At 34.2% G+C, this 19,086-nt stretch overlaps 1 protein-coding gene and 4 long non-coding RNA genes across 5 annotated transcripts; 4 read left to right on the plus strand and 1 right to left on the minus strand.

The window, feature by feature from the left end:
* Positions 1-1,537: 1,537 nt before the first annotated feature.
* LOC115451870 lies at positions 1,538-13,800 on the minus strand. Its single transcript, XR_005112966.1, has 3 exons — positions 13,632-13,800; positions 2,310-2,453; positions 1,538-1,647 (listed from the first exon to the last, which is right to left on the minus strand). It is a non-coding gene; the product is annotated as an uncharacterized LOC115451870 (long non-coding RNA).
* Positions 3,496-4,329, plus strand: LOC115451871. The gene is made up of 2 exons (XM_030180270.2): positions 3,496-3,780; positions 4,117-4,329. Exons 1-2 carry the CDS (start codon positions 3,511-3,513, stop codon positions 4,294-4,296), a joined length of 450 nt encoding a protein of 149 aa, XP_030036130.1. The 5' UTR covers positions 3,496-3,510; the 3' UTR covers positions 4,297-4,329.
* On the plus strand, positions 5,155-7,416 carry LOC119190518. Its single transcript, XR_005112965.1, has 2 exons — positions 5,155-5,504; positions 6,645-7,416. It is a non-coding gene; the product is annotated as an uncharacterized LOC119190518 (long non-coding RNA).
* Positions 8,139-15,583, plus strand: LOC115451872. Its single transcript, XR_003939427.2, has 3 exons — positions 8,139-8,213; positions 13,794-14,305; positions 14,918-15,583. It is a non-coding gene; the product is annotated as an uncharacterized LOC115451872 (long non-coding RNA).
* A 751-nt stretch (positions 15,584-16,334) lies between these two features.
* On the plus strand, positions 16,335-17,836 carry LOC115451868. The gene is made up of 3 exons (XR_003939426.2): positions 16,335-16,410; positions 16,885-17,067; positions 17,351-17,836. It is a non-coding gene; the product is annotated as an uncharacterized LOC115451868 (long non-coding RNA).
* Positions 17,837-19,086: the final 1,250 nt, after the last annotated feature.

Raw genomic sequence — 19,086 nt, forward strand, 5'->3', positions numbered from 1 at the left:
CCATACCGAATGCACGCCCATGCACTGGGGCCATTTGTGGCGGCCATAGGTACATACTTAAGTGTGTATACCTCATGGATGTCAATTTAAATTGAGGTCTATAAGGGCTCGCGAACATTTTCTAGCTTTCTCCCTTCCATCCATTCTAAGAGTTTACCTGCCCCTACACTTACTTTCTAGCTATCCTCTGGTAACTTTCCACCAGGGCCCTGCATTCGCAGGTTCCCTCTGACGTTGACTGCGGGGACCAATTTCCAAAAAGCCCTCGGGCCTCGTGAAAGATTGTGATCTCTGCATACTTGAGTTGTCTAAAATTGAAATTTGTGCCTGATATGACTATTGGTTTTGTCTTCGTCATGAGATGATTGCATGAGCCGATGTAAGTTTCGAACAAAATAAATAGTAATAAACAGTTATTTTAATTTTGCATGCCCTAAAGTCACTTCTACTACACAAAGAGAATTTGTCGAAGAAGCAAAATAATACTTCAGTCGAAAATACACTTACTCACGCACCATATTCACACTTAACTACAAAGTGATCATTATTAGAAAACTAAAACCGGAACTGTTGCCGAATATATTTGTTATTCGTGGATCATTTTTGACACAATGTAAGATGTAAAGAGGAATATGTGGTATAATTTAGTAACATAACACTAAAAAAACTTAGTATAATATGATTTCAAAATGTAACTAAAAATCCTGAAATTAAGGTTCAAAATAAATAACACAATCACGGTGTAGCATATATTTATTACTTATATTTGCTTGTTTTTATACTTCGGTGTTATAGTAATGTCCATAATTTGACACAGAAAGTTGCAATGACTTCCATACATGATTGATTTGAACGTCCAGGCTCCGTACAGGAATGAACCTCCGTAGTATTTTTCGAAGATATCTTGAAAGTTTAAATAGAATGTATAGTTACCCTGAAATTGTAAACAATAATAGAATAATTTGATATATTCCTCGCTTACAAATACACGTTACTTATTAAATAATATCAGCCCTGTATTATATACTTGCCCACTGCTGAGCACGGGCCTCCTCTACTACTGAGAGGGATTAGGCCTTAGTCCACCACGCTGGCCTAGTGCGGATTGGTAGACTTCACACACTTTCGAAATTTCCTATAGAGAATTTCTCAGATGTGCAGGTTTCCTCACGATGTATTCTTTCACCGTTAAAGCGAACCATAAATTCACAAAGAATACACACATGATTCTAGAAAAGTCAGAGATGTGTGCCCTTGGGCTTTGAACCTGCGGACATTCGTCTCGGCAGTCCGTTCCACACCCAACTAGGCTATCGCCGTATTACTTATTATAAAGATGTATTATCCCAATTAACGTAAAAAAAATTATATGTATGTAATAATAAAGACAAAACATTATGTTGACTGCCTCGTAGTTGTGTTAAAACTGCAGTGCTGAGGTCTCGTCGTCGATCTCAGGTCGTGTGCGCGTTATTTATTATATTATCAAACAAATTGTAAGTAAGGGGTAAGTACTTGCAATATGACGCAGTTTTTCGTCACATTCAGTACCATGTGGAGTATCGGTCTAATGAAGAGGTGATCGCAGGGTTTATTCATGTGTAACCTCATAATCTCGTTGTTGTTGGATGTTGTCAAGATTTTCCCCTGGAATATTAGATCTATATAAGTAAATTCCTAATTGTCATTGCTAAAGGTACCTGAAAGAGTAAAGTCGAAAAGGGCAGTAAAACAAAACTAAAAGAAGGCCAACTAGTTTGAAATGACAGTTCTATTTAAAAAAAATAGGTAATAGCAATAATAATGGATGGTCAAAGAACATAAATGAAAGATATTGCGTCTTTATTCGACACTTTTTTCAAATTGTCTACGCATACGACAGGTCACATGTATCAAAATTATTGTAAAATGAATAGGCTATTTAGACGGATCGTTTATTTGTAATTGGAGTATTATCTAGCAAGGAAAGCTATTGTAGGCGTCACATGTATTATGTGCTGGTTTAAAATGATTGTAAAATAGATAGGCTATTAGGATAGATCATTTATTTGTAATTGGAGTATTATCTAGTATCATGTGCTGGTTTAAAATGATTGTAAAATAGATAGACTATTAGGAAAGATCATTTATTGCAAATTGGAGTGATACCGGGAGCTTCTGATATAGCAAGAAAGACTAAAGACTGACTGACTAAAGTTGGAGACGTAACATTGCGACGCGCTTTACATCTTTGCCGGTAATAGAATTTTAGAAAATATTACTGTAAAGTGTGGTTGCTAGCGTTATTAATGAATGGCTTTAATACTTACATTAGTAGGCGCCATTTTTTCCAGAACATTCATATTGTAATAAATTCGTGTACGATTTTCTACGCGGCCAGTGATTAAAACGCAGTCTTTACTTTTGGGCCCTTTGCAAACTTCAAACTTCGTAACCGCAACATTAAATTTACCCTGGAAAAATAATTGTTTAATGTTTTAATTGACAATCAAAATGGCTGACGAAAATTTAAAAAAATACTTTTACATACATAATTATTTTTAGCTATATTGTTAGATATAAATGAAGAAAATATAATTATAAATATAATGCCATTCATGTTGAACAGTTGTGGAATTTTGAATTCAGACACGTGAATTGTAATGACTCGGCGCAAATGGCAGAGTAGGATGAGCAAAATTAGACTGTGTCAAATTACATTCGTGAAACAGAATGAAATACACAAAATATTTGGGACCACAAAGTGAAGCCTCAATCACTTATATTTTTGTAAGTCTTTAAGGCTTGACAAGTAGATATACCATATCCAGATACGAGTATATGGGTAATACTAACCTTGACCTGAAGGATGTAATGGAAATTGGAAGGTAATTAGAATCCGGTCGGGAAACTAAAAACATTTATATCAATGCAGGTTTTTTTATTCTCTAAAGAGACATGGGCAGGAATGTAGATGTTATTTTGTATATACATTGTTCCAACAGCACAATTATGATTAATGTCTTTGCTTCAAAAATGCAACTGGAGAGCTAGAAACGTTTTGTTTAGAACCAAATGTATGAAATTTCGAAGATTTGGGTTTAAATTTAATAAAGACTTGAGGCAGTTAAAGTTTTAATTTAGTAAACATTTTTGGGACAACATTGCCCTGTATCCTTAAATGGTACAATTATTACCTAATTATACTTAATCGATGCGTTTCCACGCAAGGTTACTCTCTTAATGTATATGTACTACTTTACAAAATACATTACACATACAATATTATACATTTTTGGTGTGTTTTTAGAATTATGAAATAAGTATGTCTTTGGAAGGGATGTATCCGTAGTATAGGAAAAATTATAAATTGAAATAACTCATAAAACAATAACGTATGTTCCCCAAAAGGCAAACTCTGTAGTCAATGTTGAGCCTAGATTTCGACTACAAAAAAGTTATCCTTTATTATTCACCTCCTTAAAAATTTCCATCTGTCAATGTCATTAGCTAGCATGTCAACAAACACAAATGATTATTGGATACGCATCAATAGTTCTAAAACTATGTAGTATGGGATTGATGTTAGCTGCTGGGGGGCTTTGGGCTACCGCTTCAGTGGAGACGCGGCCTAAACATTGGGACGAACAGACTTTAGTGGGGGGCACGATATGGAGCCAGGTGATAATACCTTTAGGGCTGATGATATCAACAATTGTTGATGATAGCCTCGACGAGTTTGTGCATGGATACTTCTTGCTATCTGGTCTTGTGCTCTTGACTTACACTGGGACTATTCTGGTGAGATTTGAAACTGATGCCTTATATTAACGAAAGTAAATCTAAGTAACATAGTAAAGAATACAACAAATAACATTTTGGGTGGTAGATTTTTCGAATGAGAGAGTCTTGCTATATACTTGCTGTTGTACCTACCACTGCAATGTCTATCGTGACCTCCATGCGATATTGCACTAGGGCCATTGTGTTACGAATGGAAAGATGTTTAAGCCAGTATAATTAGCAATATGAATCAAAAGATCTTATGTACAGGGGTGCAATGCAATCCCAAGCAGGTTTTTTTTTGTCTTTCCTAATGTTTATGGGTAGTCGTATAGGCAACTGTCATGATTTCAGGTTATTGACGAGTATAAAGCAATGCAAAGGAGAGTACAACGTCAGGAACAACTACCAGAAAATCCAACCCCTCGCCCGATAATAGCATCCTACGACAGAATATATCTAGGAATAGGGATCCTAACAGACCTCGCCGCAATTTTTACCCTTATCGACTTAATGTTATTGTTAATCACATGAATCGAATTATATAATATAAAAATGATAATATCAGCCCTGTATTATGATACTGTCCCTCTGCTGGGCACGGGCCTCGTGTACTAGTAAGAGGGATTAGGCTTTAGTCTACCAAGTTGGTCTAGTGCGGAATGGCAGACTTTTCATACTCTCAAAATTCTCATAGAGAACTTCTATTTAGGTTTTACGGTTGAAGCAAACGATAATTCATAAAGTATACACCAATAAATTTTAGATAAGTTAGAGGTGCGTGCCCTTGGTTTATGAACCTGCAGACATTCGTCTCGGCAGTCCGTTCCAGTCTCAACTAGGCTATAACACAAAATAACCGCTTTCGAATTATATACTTTCTCACATTTATTTATTTTTTACGTTATTTCACTTAGGTATCGAGTGAGTACATTTAAACGATACTTGAGAGTACATTGATACAAAACAATATTATAACTGGTCTTTACTATAATATTAATGTTTTCATAACATACTTTGAATAGTTAAAATGTATATAAAGCCTGCAGATACCGCAAGCTGTACTTCATATTTTGTATAATAAAATATATTACAATAATATTTAAAGGGTATATTGAAATCTCGATTGGTCTTTAAGTATAATGATAAGGTCTTCTAGGGACAATTCTTCCAGGAGTTTCCAGAACTTCTACCGCTGGGACCACAAAAATGCAGTCAACAAATCGAATGAGTCATATATTCGCTATTGATCTTAAGGCATATAATGTTGACCAGTAGACATGAAGAGATAGAACATTGTAGCCATTTCGTTGTAATATAATATTAATATAATGCCAATTGCGGGCCTGGGTAGCTGCCGATACGTCCTCGGAATATTTATCTCGTATTCAGATTTTAGATATACTGAATCAATACTAAAGGTCCAACTATTCAACAAAAAATATTTGAACTGATTACTAAGATCCTAATAATAATTAAATTTGAAATCCGTTAACCGTTGACGGACTCTGTGTGGTCTTCTTAGCCCAGATTTGTGAGTATTAAAAAGTTCATAGTTTTTCCATACCTTTTGATAAGTTTTAAATGTAGCTGTTTAAATTCAGTGGACTACGGGGCTTCGTAATGTCACCTATATAAAGATTAGTCATTATTGCCATTGTATTCTATCAATAGACTGCTATGTGTGAAGCGACACGCTTCATGTTAAGGTGATAAGATCATTGAAAGATGCCTCTCGGATTGTAAGTACATTTAATTTACATTTTGCTAGCTCCCTGTTACAAGGTCCTATGATAATTTTAATGTTGCAAAGATGAGATTAAGATGTTTCATGTTGGTAAAAATTTTAAAAGACTATTTATCTTGGTTTATTCCTCTTCATTTACCTTTCGGAATTATTGGAAAATTTTCAATGAAAATGAATTAGAATTATGTTATATATCATCCAATTTGCACATCAAATATAACATAGAACCATGTAATAGTGAGTAAGCGATTTAGAATTTATTTATTTACTTTTAATACATATGATCAGTAAGACCAATTTTGTTAAGTTGAATTTAACTATTGTGAAATCTCTCTTCCTGAACAGACAACTGCATTGAGGTATAAGACGTCAATTTATTTGGTTTATCTAAACTAAGTTACTTTGCTATTAACTCAGCATTTAGTCGTTGTTACTGTAAAAGCAATGAGTAAGTCGGGATTAAGTCCTCCTGAGCAAAATAGACTACTCTATCAATATAAATTTAAGTGTTGTGTCATTCTAGTAAATTATATTTGACTGTTATCGTTAACAGTCAATGCAAATAGTACTCATTTGACTACCATTTATTTGGGAGCCAAGATTAGAGCATGATTTTTATATTTGGTCAGCTTATACATTTATGTGATGAGTAGCATAACTCAAAAGTCTTGAAGCAGGCCCTTTTTCTATATATGTGGATGTGGCGGTACATTCGATGCATACACCGCCATCTTGTCAACATCGCCGGAACTGCAAGAGGATCGATGCAGTGACACAACTGGAGTGATAATCACACAGCAAGCACGATAGATGGCGACATCGATCCTGAATCACGGTTGCACAATTTGCGCGACGTGCAGCATATATACCACCTCCGAATAGGAACTGTCGGAGGGGCCGCGGCCGGTCAGGCGCAACATCTGCATCTGGGAATCTTCCCCTTCCATAGAGGAACGTAACCATCTGTTCCTCTACAGCGGTGTCAACCTTTACGCCGCTACAGTGTATGTACCGCCACATGGAAAATTTCTATCAAATCTCTTACAACGATTTACGTGCGATTGGCAGGCATCTTTGCAGTTTCCTTTTAGACAGTAGAAATTCCATGATCTTTAAAACAATTATTTTCTTTCAGTTTATTAATAACAGGACTGCTTGCGTTCGGCGCTTATTGGACAACGAAGTACCTGTTGAACATGCCAGATGCTGTCCAACCTCTCCATCATTCTGCAGAAATTGTAACTACGACAACGCAATCTCCATTGTAAAATACCACTACTATGTACGTAATAGGGTTTAGAATTAAGGTTTTTGATAAAAATGACTACACCTAAAATGGTGTTAACTACAATGTAGTCCAAATATGTTATATCGACGGTCATCAGATGGGCTGATTTCAGATCTGTCTCTGCCACTATACTGGTTGATATCGACATACGTCTCACTGTCTCACTGGGATCAGTTGCAATGGCATTATGACGTTTATGGTGGTCTTTCTCCGATCATCCAACATTAAATTGAATATGTATGGCGTATCATACATATTCAATTTAATGTTTATGATGATGGAACTCAAATATAATATCTAATCCCAATGTTCCTGTTGGACCTAATGTTAGTAAAACTCCGCCATCTTCGCCCCCAATTACCTCTTAAACAGTAGTATTCATGTTAATCAGGACTATCTTCAACTAAGCCAAAAACATCAGGGATTGTTATACTGTAAGAATTTTTGGCTAAAGATTTTTAATGTACATTTATCTGTAAAGAAAGTATTTTAAATAGGTGTAATGTTTTACATCAAACATTAACAATTTTGCTACCAATCAAGACATGGCAATTTGTATAAATGGCTTGATTGGAGAGGTCTACATCTAGGAAATTGGAATAAATATATTTGCAATACATTCAAATGTCGTATTATTTTATTCACAATTAACACCTTTAACTAAAAACCACTCAAAATATAAATTAAATAACAATGATCAAGAAAACACAATCGATATATTTTATCAACATCGGTCATTGTTCTCCTGCGAACGTAAAGATTGGTTCACAAAATGTATCAATTATTGAACCCATCATAAATCACGAGAGAACCACAGATCTATTTAAAAGACTTTATCTATCTTCTTAGAGCATAATACGCTGCCTTATTATGCACAGTTTTATTGTAAAGATCCCTTATTCTTTAAACTACCATTCTGCATGCTGCTAGCTAAAATACCGTTATCTACAAAAACCAAATCTTAGGATACAGGTAAAAATCTCGGAAGGATATCTTCCCATTGCCAAAATTCGATCGGCTTACACGTTTTTTTTGGCATTGTACTATTAAAATTTGCTTAGTAATAAAATCGAGAATTTTACGACCGCTCGTTTTGTCTGGGGGAATCCAGGCTAAGGCAGAATCTTAGGCTACAATGTCCGATACCCAAAATTATGATTCAGGCAAAAATAGACATTTTAGCGATACCAACACAGTCGGCATCTTTAATACAGCCACTTGATAATCTTGAAAACTATTTTTCCATTATGGACTCGCCTTCAAGGATCCCGTTACCATTTCTTCAGAATTGACAGATCCTGTTACAATTGAGTGCGAGTTCCTTGCTTTCATTACGCCGTAAGAACTATCATTGATTACTGCCTTTCAATGCAGAGTGAGTACAACACCGTCGTATTGTATAATGGCACTTGGTTTGTGAGTATTATATTTTTATATTGTATAGTTATTAAAATTTTGTAATTTGGAATCAATTAAGAAAAATGCGTCTAAGACTAAGTAACGAAAAACATCAGCAGTCTAGTAAAGATATGAGGAACCCATTAATCTCCCCCGGGATGGACGGCAGTGTGCAGTAGGCCTCATGCTGACGCCGCTTGACGCTTGACGCCGAGAGCGTCCTTTGGTGCGCGGGGGCTTCTGATCCCCCCTCCCCCTCCCCCTAAGGAGACGGGCCGCTAGACGCCACCGCGCAGGAGCGGCTTCGGACGAAGACTTAGACATTTCCGTCGGAGGAAGCCCCCAGCCGTTCCTAATGCGCCGAAGAGGGCCACCGCGGAGTTTTAGTTGGTAGGCCGTTGCGTATGTTTAGTTGTATATAGGGTTAGGGACTCGGCCCGGCGGCCGCCCGAAGGTCTCTATCAAGTCCGGGCAGCTCTTCGTCGGGCCGTAAGGCAACGGTTACCCCAACATAACCGCTCAGTCGCCCCCAAAGAAGGCTGGGCGGACGTAATAAGGGACTTTCTCCGCGACAAAAAAAAGAAACCCATTAATCAGGTTAAAAGTTTAAACGGTTTTTCTCAATAACTCCTTCATTTGGTTAACCTTTAGGTGTTACCCCTTATACCAATTAAAGGTACTAATTAAATATTGCTGATTAATTTAAATGATAATACCTGGAAGAATAAAAGTTTTGAGGCAGAAATCGGCCTTATATGAGAAGACTTTAAATTAGTTAACACTAATCATATGGTTTTCGACTCTTAAGAGCGTTTACGCATCCGCGCGCCGTATGTCTCAAAAACAGCACTTTTCGAAGGAGATAATATCCATCAAAACATTATTTTAAAAACATATGAATTAGTAATTATTATAGAAAATTTTGTCGTCTAAAAAGTTAGTAGAGAACATTTTTAGATTTATTGAGTATTTGTAAATTATTTAATGAAAACTGAACAGAGGTTTTCAAATTTGCGCTTCAAACGTCTATTTCGAAGCTCAAAATATCTTAAACCACTAAGGAACATAACAATATGTTATTTTTATCTAACTAAAAAGATCCTGAAGAAAATTGTTAGTAGTGAAAAATATCTTTTTATGTTTAATTCATGAGAAATAAAAATTCAAAGAATTCGAAAATTTCAGAAATGTTGGTCATTTAAATGATTTTTTTTATCACTATATCTTACTTAATTGAATATAATATTGGATTACTATAATAGAAGAACATCTCCTTAAAAACATACAATTTAAAAATTCAACAAAATTAGTTCTGTTATTTTTCTATAAATATTTTAAATACCACTATAAAATGCAACGCGCAAATCGTTTCAAATTAGTCCGCCTTGAGGCTTTCTAGAGAGAGGACGTATCGCTCGTCGCTCCGGCCAGACTACAGTCGACCTTGCTGCGCGTAGAAAAAATAGTCACGTGTATACAGTGATTGCCACATCTTAGTACTTTAGTAAGAAAAATATTTTTTTCTTTAATGAGTGACAATCATTTTAGTAGTTACTATAAATTATTATTATATTATTATATTTCAGACACAATGGGAAGTAAAGCTATTTCTAGGCAAGAAAAGGAAACGCAACAACGCTGAAAATTCGGCTAAAGCAAAAGCTAAAAGATTGATGTACTAATGTTATAATATGCGTCTGTAGTTATGGTTTTTGCTTATTTTACTCATTAAACACTTGAGCAACAGTTACGCGAAGGAAAAAAATGGAACCTTAAGCTCAAAACAATTAGCCCATTGAAATGTTACATGAGCTTTGTATTTTTTAGAGGACCCAATTTTATTTTTAGGACATGTGTGGGGGGTCAATAGAAGCTTAATCTCAAGTTTGTGGGGTCGCCCCCCTTGTCCCCTGGCCGCCATCATGGAAAAAGGGGTGAAAACACTTTTTTCGCGATATCTCGGAAACTATGCGTCTTACATAAATTTTGTAAAGTCATAATTTGTAGCAAATTGTTTTGCCTACAAATATGTTTATATAACTTTTTGCCCTAAATTAAAAATTAAAGAAGTTATAAGCAAATTGTGAGAAAATGTTTATAAAAGTTTTCTTTTTTACTCTATAACTTTCTTTTTTTACATTTTGCAAAAAAATTACCTCAAACTAACTTGTAAATGATCTTTTGAGAAAAATTGCTCCCTATAATTTTTTTTTTATTTCATTTATTTAAAACGCTGTTACAGCGCTCCAAAGTTTACCGGGTTCGTCAATGCTCATGAGAATCCGGTCGAAACAAAATGTTTAACTTATTTTTGATTTTTTTTTTATTGTAAATATATTATTACAATTTTTTTGTTAAATTCGTACAACTTTACTTATTTATTCCTAACTCTTTTCTTTGCCATAGAACTTACCAAATTTAACTTATCGAATGTTATGCAGGTAGAAAAGGTATGAGTTACCATTTGGAGATAAAGGAGAAAAAAAACATATTTGCAGGCAAAACATTTTGCTACAAATTATGGCTTTACAAAATTTTTGTAAGACGTATAGTTTCCGAGATATCGCGAAAAAAGAGTTTTCACCCCTTTTTCCAAGATGGCGGCCGGGGGACAATGGTGGCGACCCCACAAACTTGAGGTTAAGTTTCTATGGACCCCCCACACATGGCCCAAAAATAAAATTGCGTCCTCCAAGAAATGCAATATTCGGTCCTTAATTTGTAACATTTCAATGGACTAAACGCACATTTCAAAACTCGTTTTACGCCCGCGGCGTGCGCGGTTGTATGCGGTACCCGCTGTATTGGCGGCCAACTAGTAGAATCGTGCGGGCCACGGTAGCACCAGCGCGCTCTGTGGTTAGTAGGTGGGCGACTGCAGTAGTCGGTAGGGGAGGGGTGGTTACAGAAATCCGACGCCATTTTCCTCCATCGTGATCGTTTCTGATATATGTCCTTGGCGTTCTGGAACTCAACTGACCGTTAACTGTCCATCTTGTAACCGCCCGCCTTGCGATAATCGCTCGCCAAGTTTGCAGGACATAATCGGAACCGCGGCGGTTACAAATCGCACAGATCTCCGATCGTCATGAGTTTGGAAATAAAACAGCCGTTTCTCAACCACGGCGGGCGCGAGTAAAAACCGCTTCGTGAGTTCTTAGCCTTATAGAATCATTTTGCTGTCCCGTTGTCAAAACGTTTACAACTCGCCAAATTACTCAGTGCGCGAGTCCAACTCGCACTTGGCTGATTTTTTTGCATAATGCATAGGTACGCTTACTTTAAAATAACAAGGCTTTTGTGTTCACTGGTGCGCACTGTTAAGAAAATTCAAGTGACGAGAGACGGAATCCTATATCTTTTTCCTCTTTGAACCTTAGAAATAAGGGATTTGGTAATTTATGTAGCTAGTGAATAAAACTACTAGTAGTAGTTAGTATACCTATCTTCTTAACTATTTGGGCTAGTTTAGGTTTACACGCTCACATCAATTTTACATATTACTTTATCCCTGTGCAGGTTTCGGCGCCATTATACTTGTATAAATTAAACGCGTCTAGATCCATATGCAGTTTTACTTAAGTATGTAGTGTTTGCGTAAACTGCGATAACAATAATAGTATATTCTATATATTTTTTTTAATTTTTAGGTAATCGAGCCTGATATTACACTCAAAATAAATAAGGTTATTAAAAGCCGCAAAATTATAGATTTTCAATATTTTTTTAATCAAATTAAAATACTCAATAACCACAACAGAGCAACAGGTTGTAGTATCGAACATTTACAACTATTGAAAGAGAATAATGTTTGCTTGCAGTCAACATTTTTAATGAAGTGTAATATTTGCAATATGGAATTTAAGCTATTTAAGCGCTAAGAGATATACTGATAGTATGGACGTATATCGTGGAACTGTGAATGGACTTATGATGACTGGAGTTGGTAGATCAAATTTAAACGAACAGTTAGCTTTCATAGATTTACCAATATTAACGCAAAATGTTTACATGAAATGTTACGACGAGTTAGCTAAATGATTGAAATTAGCTGCAGAGGACAGGATGCAAGAGGCCGCTAGGGAAGAAACTGATAAAGATGTTGCCTGTGGCGATGTAAAAGACGGTATTCCAATGCTTACAGTCATAGCTGACTGCTGTTGGTAAAAAAAAAGTACAGAACCAACTATTTTGCTTCGTCGTGTGTCGCAAATATTATTCAAAACTATGGATACAAAACTGGTAAATTGTTATACATGGATGTACAATCGATCGATTGATGATCGATGTCACTGAGAAGCAATACCTATTAAAAAAAAAACTATCCAAAAAAAATATAACCAACTTCCGAAAAACGAAGTCTTTTATTTCTCACTTTTTAGTTATACACCTAAAAATGACATCTCATTACATACACCTTCTGACTCAAAATATAAATTCCAATATGTAATTTCTAATGACTTAATTTAAACTTTCAATACGTTAAATATTAAAAACTGCAGATCTATGGAGTAATTATGTGGTCCATTATAAACATCGTAGCACAGTAATTTTCCTGATTTACTGTCTGATTACGGAGTTCTGGTGCCTATCTTTCGGCTTCATGATGAGCTCCACTTTACTAAAGGGTACTTTCTAAATGCAAATGCTTAAATTTTTTAAGCATTTGCATTTAAAAAGTGAAAATAACAATTTGTAAAATTGCCGTTAAAATTTGTTAAAAATGTTTTTTTTTTTATAATTACAAAATGATACATATAAACTATTTCATGATGAATTCTTATATATTTAATAATAGAATTCTTAATTTATCATAAATTCATAAATCATAAGTTACATTCCAATTAGATAATTAAAGCGAAAAGATCAAAATTGGTTGGTCTGACTATAAAGATAGCCGACGCGCTAACTCTACGCACACAGCTACGCAACGGCTCTGTGTGTGTGAATTTTGCGAAGAATTACCTATAGTTGACTTCACGCGCGGCACGTAAACGCTCTTAAAAGGGTAACCGTTTCACGTACCTAAATATATGATTTATTGGTAATGAAGATCGAAGTATGAACAAGCGGATAAGTGAATTATAGTCTATGCATATCAACTTAAGTACGATTTTGAAATGAGCTATTCCTATACCTAAATGAAACTGTATCCTGTAAAAGGCTTGTACGACCAATCCATTGCTAGATGGTAGTTGGTTATCTACGACTAACAGCTATTTTCAATAAACGATCCTAAATGCTTTTTTTGATCTATCTCAAAAATTGACCAATCAGAACAAATTTTTTTTACATGCTTACAAATGAGTTAATTTGATTGACTCATCACGGAATCGGATTGAAGATTGAGATTGGGAGCGTTTATTTAAAACAGCTGTAAGTCCACTCTATTACCACGCTATATAGAAAGGAATAAAAATTATTTCTTGGGCTTACCGTAACTTCATTTACCGTAGACACCACAACTGCTAAGCTATATTTGGAGTAGATTTTCTGATAAAACTGAGATCTCACCACAAACTGCTTAATTTTTATCACAGTTCGTACTGGCTACGAAGCGGATTTTTTAAACAAAAAAAAACTATTTTCTTGTTTCAGTTTATTGATCACAGCAGTATTTGCGTTCGGCACATATTGGGTAACGAAGTATTTCATGTTGCCAAGTACACATATATCTAAGATTGGCGTCACGCAGTTGGAACCTACGACCCCCGCATTTGACTACATATAACGATATAGCCAATAACTTCTATAAGTGAGACCAATGAAATAACAAGCAAATTATAATTTCATTTGAATAAGGTGTTCAAGCCTTTATGAACAAATGATTACATAATTAAAATTTGTTTCTTAATGTTTGTAAACAAATGAAAATGTTTTTAAATTGCCCGGTGAAAAATACGATACTATTACACACTGTCATTCGATTTCATATTTGTAAATAATTATTGTCGAAACATTTCTATTTGTAAACAAACAAAGTTTGTAACGTGCATCGTTTCGGTTATATTATTGTATCATTAATTGTGTCGATAATAACACCTGTTGAAACGTAGTTGTTAATTGAATAAGTTTGTTAATATTACGATAGTAATGGCAGTAGCTGGATTGTAAGTAGTTTAAATTAAGAATTATGTATATTTAAATTCTCTTGACTATCTTTTGGTTGTTTCGACTTTATAGACAATTTAAAATACACGTTTCGCTAATAACATAGGTATTGTAAGAGCTATTTAAATTTATTTAGTATGTAAAAACGAAATATTATTATTTTGTGACTTACATGAAGTCTAGGTTGCCTTAAATTTAATACAAAATTTTAATCTAGAACTTTATAAGAACGTTTGGAACTCACCATAACTTTTCAAGAAAATCATCATGCCAGCATAAGTGTGTTTACATTATTTAAGGAAAAATATGTTTTAGAGAGTTTTAGAGTTCGCCCTGAATTCCAATATTTTAGACGACATTTCTCTAACCGACGCGACGTGGTGCTCGCTAAGTCTGAGTTGAAAATATTTTTATGCGTTAAGTTTTGTATTGAGCATGCATACAAAACTCCACCAATAATTCGTTAAATTGCCATATAGGTTCCATGGTTTTCTAAAAATAAATGTAAAATTCTATTGCGAAGTTTTTTTTGCAAACCATCATTAGCGGAGACGTGTTTGGTTTCCAAAATTAAATGTAAAAATCTATTGGATTTTTTTTTTTAATTTCAGAATATTTTTAGCGGGGGCTATAATGGCTACAGTGTTCCTCGGAGGGAGATATCTCTTGGAGATGGATCGTCGAAACAATGAAGTGCCGATATCAAATCTTACGGGCTTAGGTTGAACAATTAACTTGAATATAAATAATATTTACAATAGGTAAGAATCTCACGGATTTTTCTTATTTTAGGAGAAGAGAGAATATTGAAATTGATGGTTGGGAAAATCTTCTAATGCTCCTTATGTGATATTTATTGTATTAATTTCTTTGAAAAAAAAAGTGTATTCATAAAGATAATGTTGGAGTGTATATTATGTAACGTATTCAATGTATATTATAGAATTTTATATTATTTGTAATACCCCAATAAATTATAAAATCTTCATAAACAGTTTCATGAAAAAATATAAACAAAAACGTTTGACTAAATTGCAACATATATTACAACATAGTATGTTTGGAATTATAATACCAAAATAAACCTGACATGGATTGTAGGCCATCATGGTAACGGTTCTATTACTTTATCGTATGTTTATTAAAGCTTTCGAAAAAAGTGGTCATTCATGGTTTTGATTTACATATTGTAAAGCATCTGTCAAGATCTTATCAAGTATAAATAAATTGATAATTTGTTAAAAAATGTTAAATTGTTTTTTTGCTGTTAAATTATGTACCTATGTAGAAAAAATAAAAATTTCTTATGTTAAAACTCATGAGACTAGTTGTAAAGTTTAAATATATGTTACTTAATAATTTAAGTTTTGTTTTCTTTTTAATAATAAGGTTACGTATACGAGCGCTTACTATGATTTATGTTCTGAGAGCGGTTTAATTATTTTGAAAAATCTTGTATCATGTATTATGATATCATCAATGTTATGTTCATGATATTGTGTTTGTCTTCATGATCAAAACAGCGGAGCCTCTACATAATCACGTCATCCTAATAATTCTTTAAACGAGGCTTAAAAAGAGTGCTTGCTTCCCGGTAGGCAGAGATTTGGCAGTGTGTAATTAATACGTAGATGCACTCTCTATAATTTCACTCTCATAGTTCGGTGAAACGGCAAACCGACATGACAGGAGAGAGAGATCAGGCGCAGTACTAACGGCTTTACGTGCTTTCCGAGGGCCGGGGTTATTCCACCGCCAACTTCTTGACTCCGAGCTGTAACTGAGTAATTTTTAAGATAGAAAACCCCAGTCACAATTATTCTGTTCCGACCCGGGATTCGAACCCAGGACAGCGCGGTGGTCGCACTCATACTGTGTACAATTACAACTACGCTATCGAGGCAGTCACCTAAGACATACACACGAGTACAGTTTATTGACATTCGCAATTTAAATTAAACAATAATAAATATAACAATACGTGTTTATTTCTATTGATTTGAGAAGTCATGCATGACCCATTTATCCCGCGAACTCTGCAGTAGCCAACGTATATTGTGTTTTGGATCTCAAGTCTCTTCAATATGTCGGGAGGAGCTGGACTGTAAGTTGAATTATTTATTAAGTAAATTACTTATCTTATGGGTTTAGTAGAACATTGCAAACAAATATTCTCTTCATATTTTCACTTAGATTTTTGAAGTAATATTATGGGATAGACGTAGAACTGCAAGCGAATATGAACTTAATATATTTACTTCAGTATTTAATTTACTGGAAATAATATGCTTTAGAAAAAAATCATTGAGTTTATTTATCCCATTTGATAATTTATGGTCAAAAACGTAGATCAGAGAAGGTCATTGACCATTTTTATTCATCACACGGGTATAGCACATTTCTAAATGTTAAATAGATAAAGTAGGATATATATTTTGACCTATATATCCACAGTTATATATTCATAACGCAAGCAAAATACCCCCTATAACTATAATTCTTAATGTTCCTGTACAACAGACTCATGAGTAAACTTCAAACCATATATTTATAAAATACACGTAGTTTCAACTTTCAGTGTAATATTACTTGGCGCGTTTGCTTTCTCTGTGTTCTGGACAACGAAGTTTCTGTCGGAGATTTACACAGCCACTGCTACCACTACGAGCACACCTCACGCTTATTCATCAAATGGGTCGGCATACACGTTGCCTGGAGAGTTCGTAGAATATTCCGAATAACGAATTATTGGATGTATTTTGTACGTAAATGCACTTTAATATTCTATATATAATGTTTTTAAGTAGTACACTAATATAATATCAGCCCTATAGTGTCCGACTACAAGGTACGGGCCTCTAATACTGCGAGGATTTAGGCCTTTGTCAATCAGGCTGGCTTAGAATTGATTGGCAGACTTCACATACTTTCTATTTTTGCACTTTTTATACAGTCACAATGTATGCTTCCTCTAGATTATAGTATTTAACATTCATATACCATTCTCGACAACGGTTTCTCAAACGCATTGATGACCTTTTCAGGTTTATATTGACGTCAGTAATGATGTTTGCACTATATTTAATTGGTCAAGACGTGCGCAGAATGTTAAAAAAGTCATTGGATGGAGAAGAAGAATATGGATATATGGAATATGTTGGACACTTTGCCAATGAAAGTATGAGTGACCCAATCACGTAGCGATAAGGGAATTTGATGGTAGCCGACTTAGACAATAAAGGAAAGAACCTTCGTCCATATTTGGATACAATTTAATCTTACTCTGATTTATAATTTTTAATTTGTGATATCGATTTTTCTGATTCGAAATTCAATATAGAATATTCTATGACAAGCACATCCCCGGAAAGCTAAAACTGGAATGGCGCATTTTAAAAAGATATGAAATAATGCATCGATAGCTGGGTATAGGTTTGTAAAAGAGACAGGCAGGTTAAATATAAAGAAACTAATTATTTTATGCATTGATTTAATAGTATGTACAAATAACTTATAAATCTAAACAAATAATAAATACAATACGCAAACAATTTATGTAACAAATAAATATTGATCCCTTAAGTACTTACTGAACACGACAATAAACCACTAACACTATTACTTTCTATATACATATAATAACACGATAATTCAGATTCTAAAACATTATAACAATTTACATGTATTTTTAACTCTATCTATAAAATTGTTTAGGTAATGAATCGATTATATTATTCAATAAATGTTTTTTTATAACAGAAAAATATACCTTTTGCCAATTACTACTGATAATTTTATGTTATTTGTGTTTCAATATTTATAAGTTACTTGTGCTGTTACTAATAAACTCTTATTGCGATTGTACCTCGGACATAATTATTTTACGTACCCAATACGCGTACACTATTTATAAGCATTTTTTGTTTATTTTTAACAAGTTTAATCATTAAAAGAGTTCTAAGTATTGAGTATGTTCGAAATTCCATTAGTCCAAGTTATAGATTGTAATTAGTGTCAGACATTTAATTGTCATTAAACTATTCCAGCATATCATTAAAAAGCTGAAATTGATTTAAGTACATGATCTCGAGAGATTGCAGATATCATAAGGTCTGTGAAGTTAAAAATATGTTACCCCAAAACAAATATTGGACCTTTTTGCGAAATTCCTTTATCAAATAAAAAGGAACCATGCATATAGACCCCTAAATTTCACAGTAAACGCTATAAATACATAAATATACCCACGAATTGAGAATCTCCTCTGTTCAGGTAGCTCGTTAAAGGTTATACTGGTGGTAGGTCTCTCATATTATGGGAGAGTCCGCCTGGGTAACTACCCCTGTAACTACCACAATGATGGTGTTTTCTGTTTATGGGCGGTCGTATCACTTACCATCAGGCGAACGCCAAGCTCGTCTCGTCATTCAAAGCAATAAAGAAAAAAGATTTAGAAATATTACCATCAACAGGCAAAACGTAACTTTGCAGGAGAGTATCTGAAACTTAAGTTGGCTAACAATATTTAGATTATTTTAATTTTAATATCTTCATAGTTTGTATATCCCTTATTCTTATTCATTGAATTATTTATATTCAAAATAATACAAAGGTTTTTATATTTATGGACACTAGATTATATTTCAATCTACGAGATGTAATTTTTCACATTTATATCAGTTTGAGATGACAAGACTGATTTTGTAATTATATATGTATTTTTTAATACACGGATCACAGAAAACAGATAAGTATTATTTTAATTATGTTATAAATTATC

Source organism: Manduca sexta, chromosome 24, assembly GCF_014839805.1.
Source record: "Manduca sexta isolate Smith_Timp_Sample1 chromosome 24, JHU_Msex_v1.0, whole genome shotgun sequence".
Lineage (NCBI taxonomy): Eukaryota > Metazoa > Arthropoda > Insecta > Lepidoptera > Sphingidae > Manduca > Manduca sexta.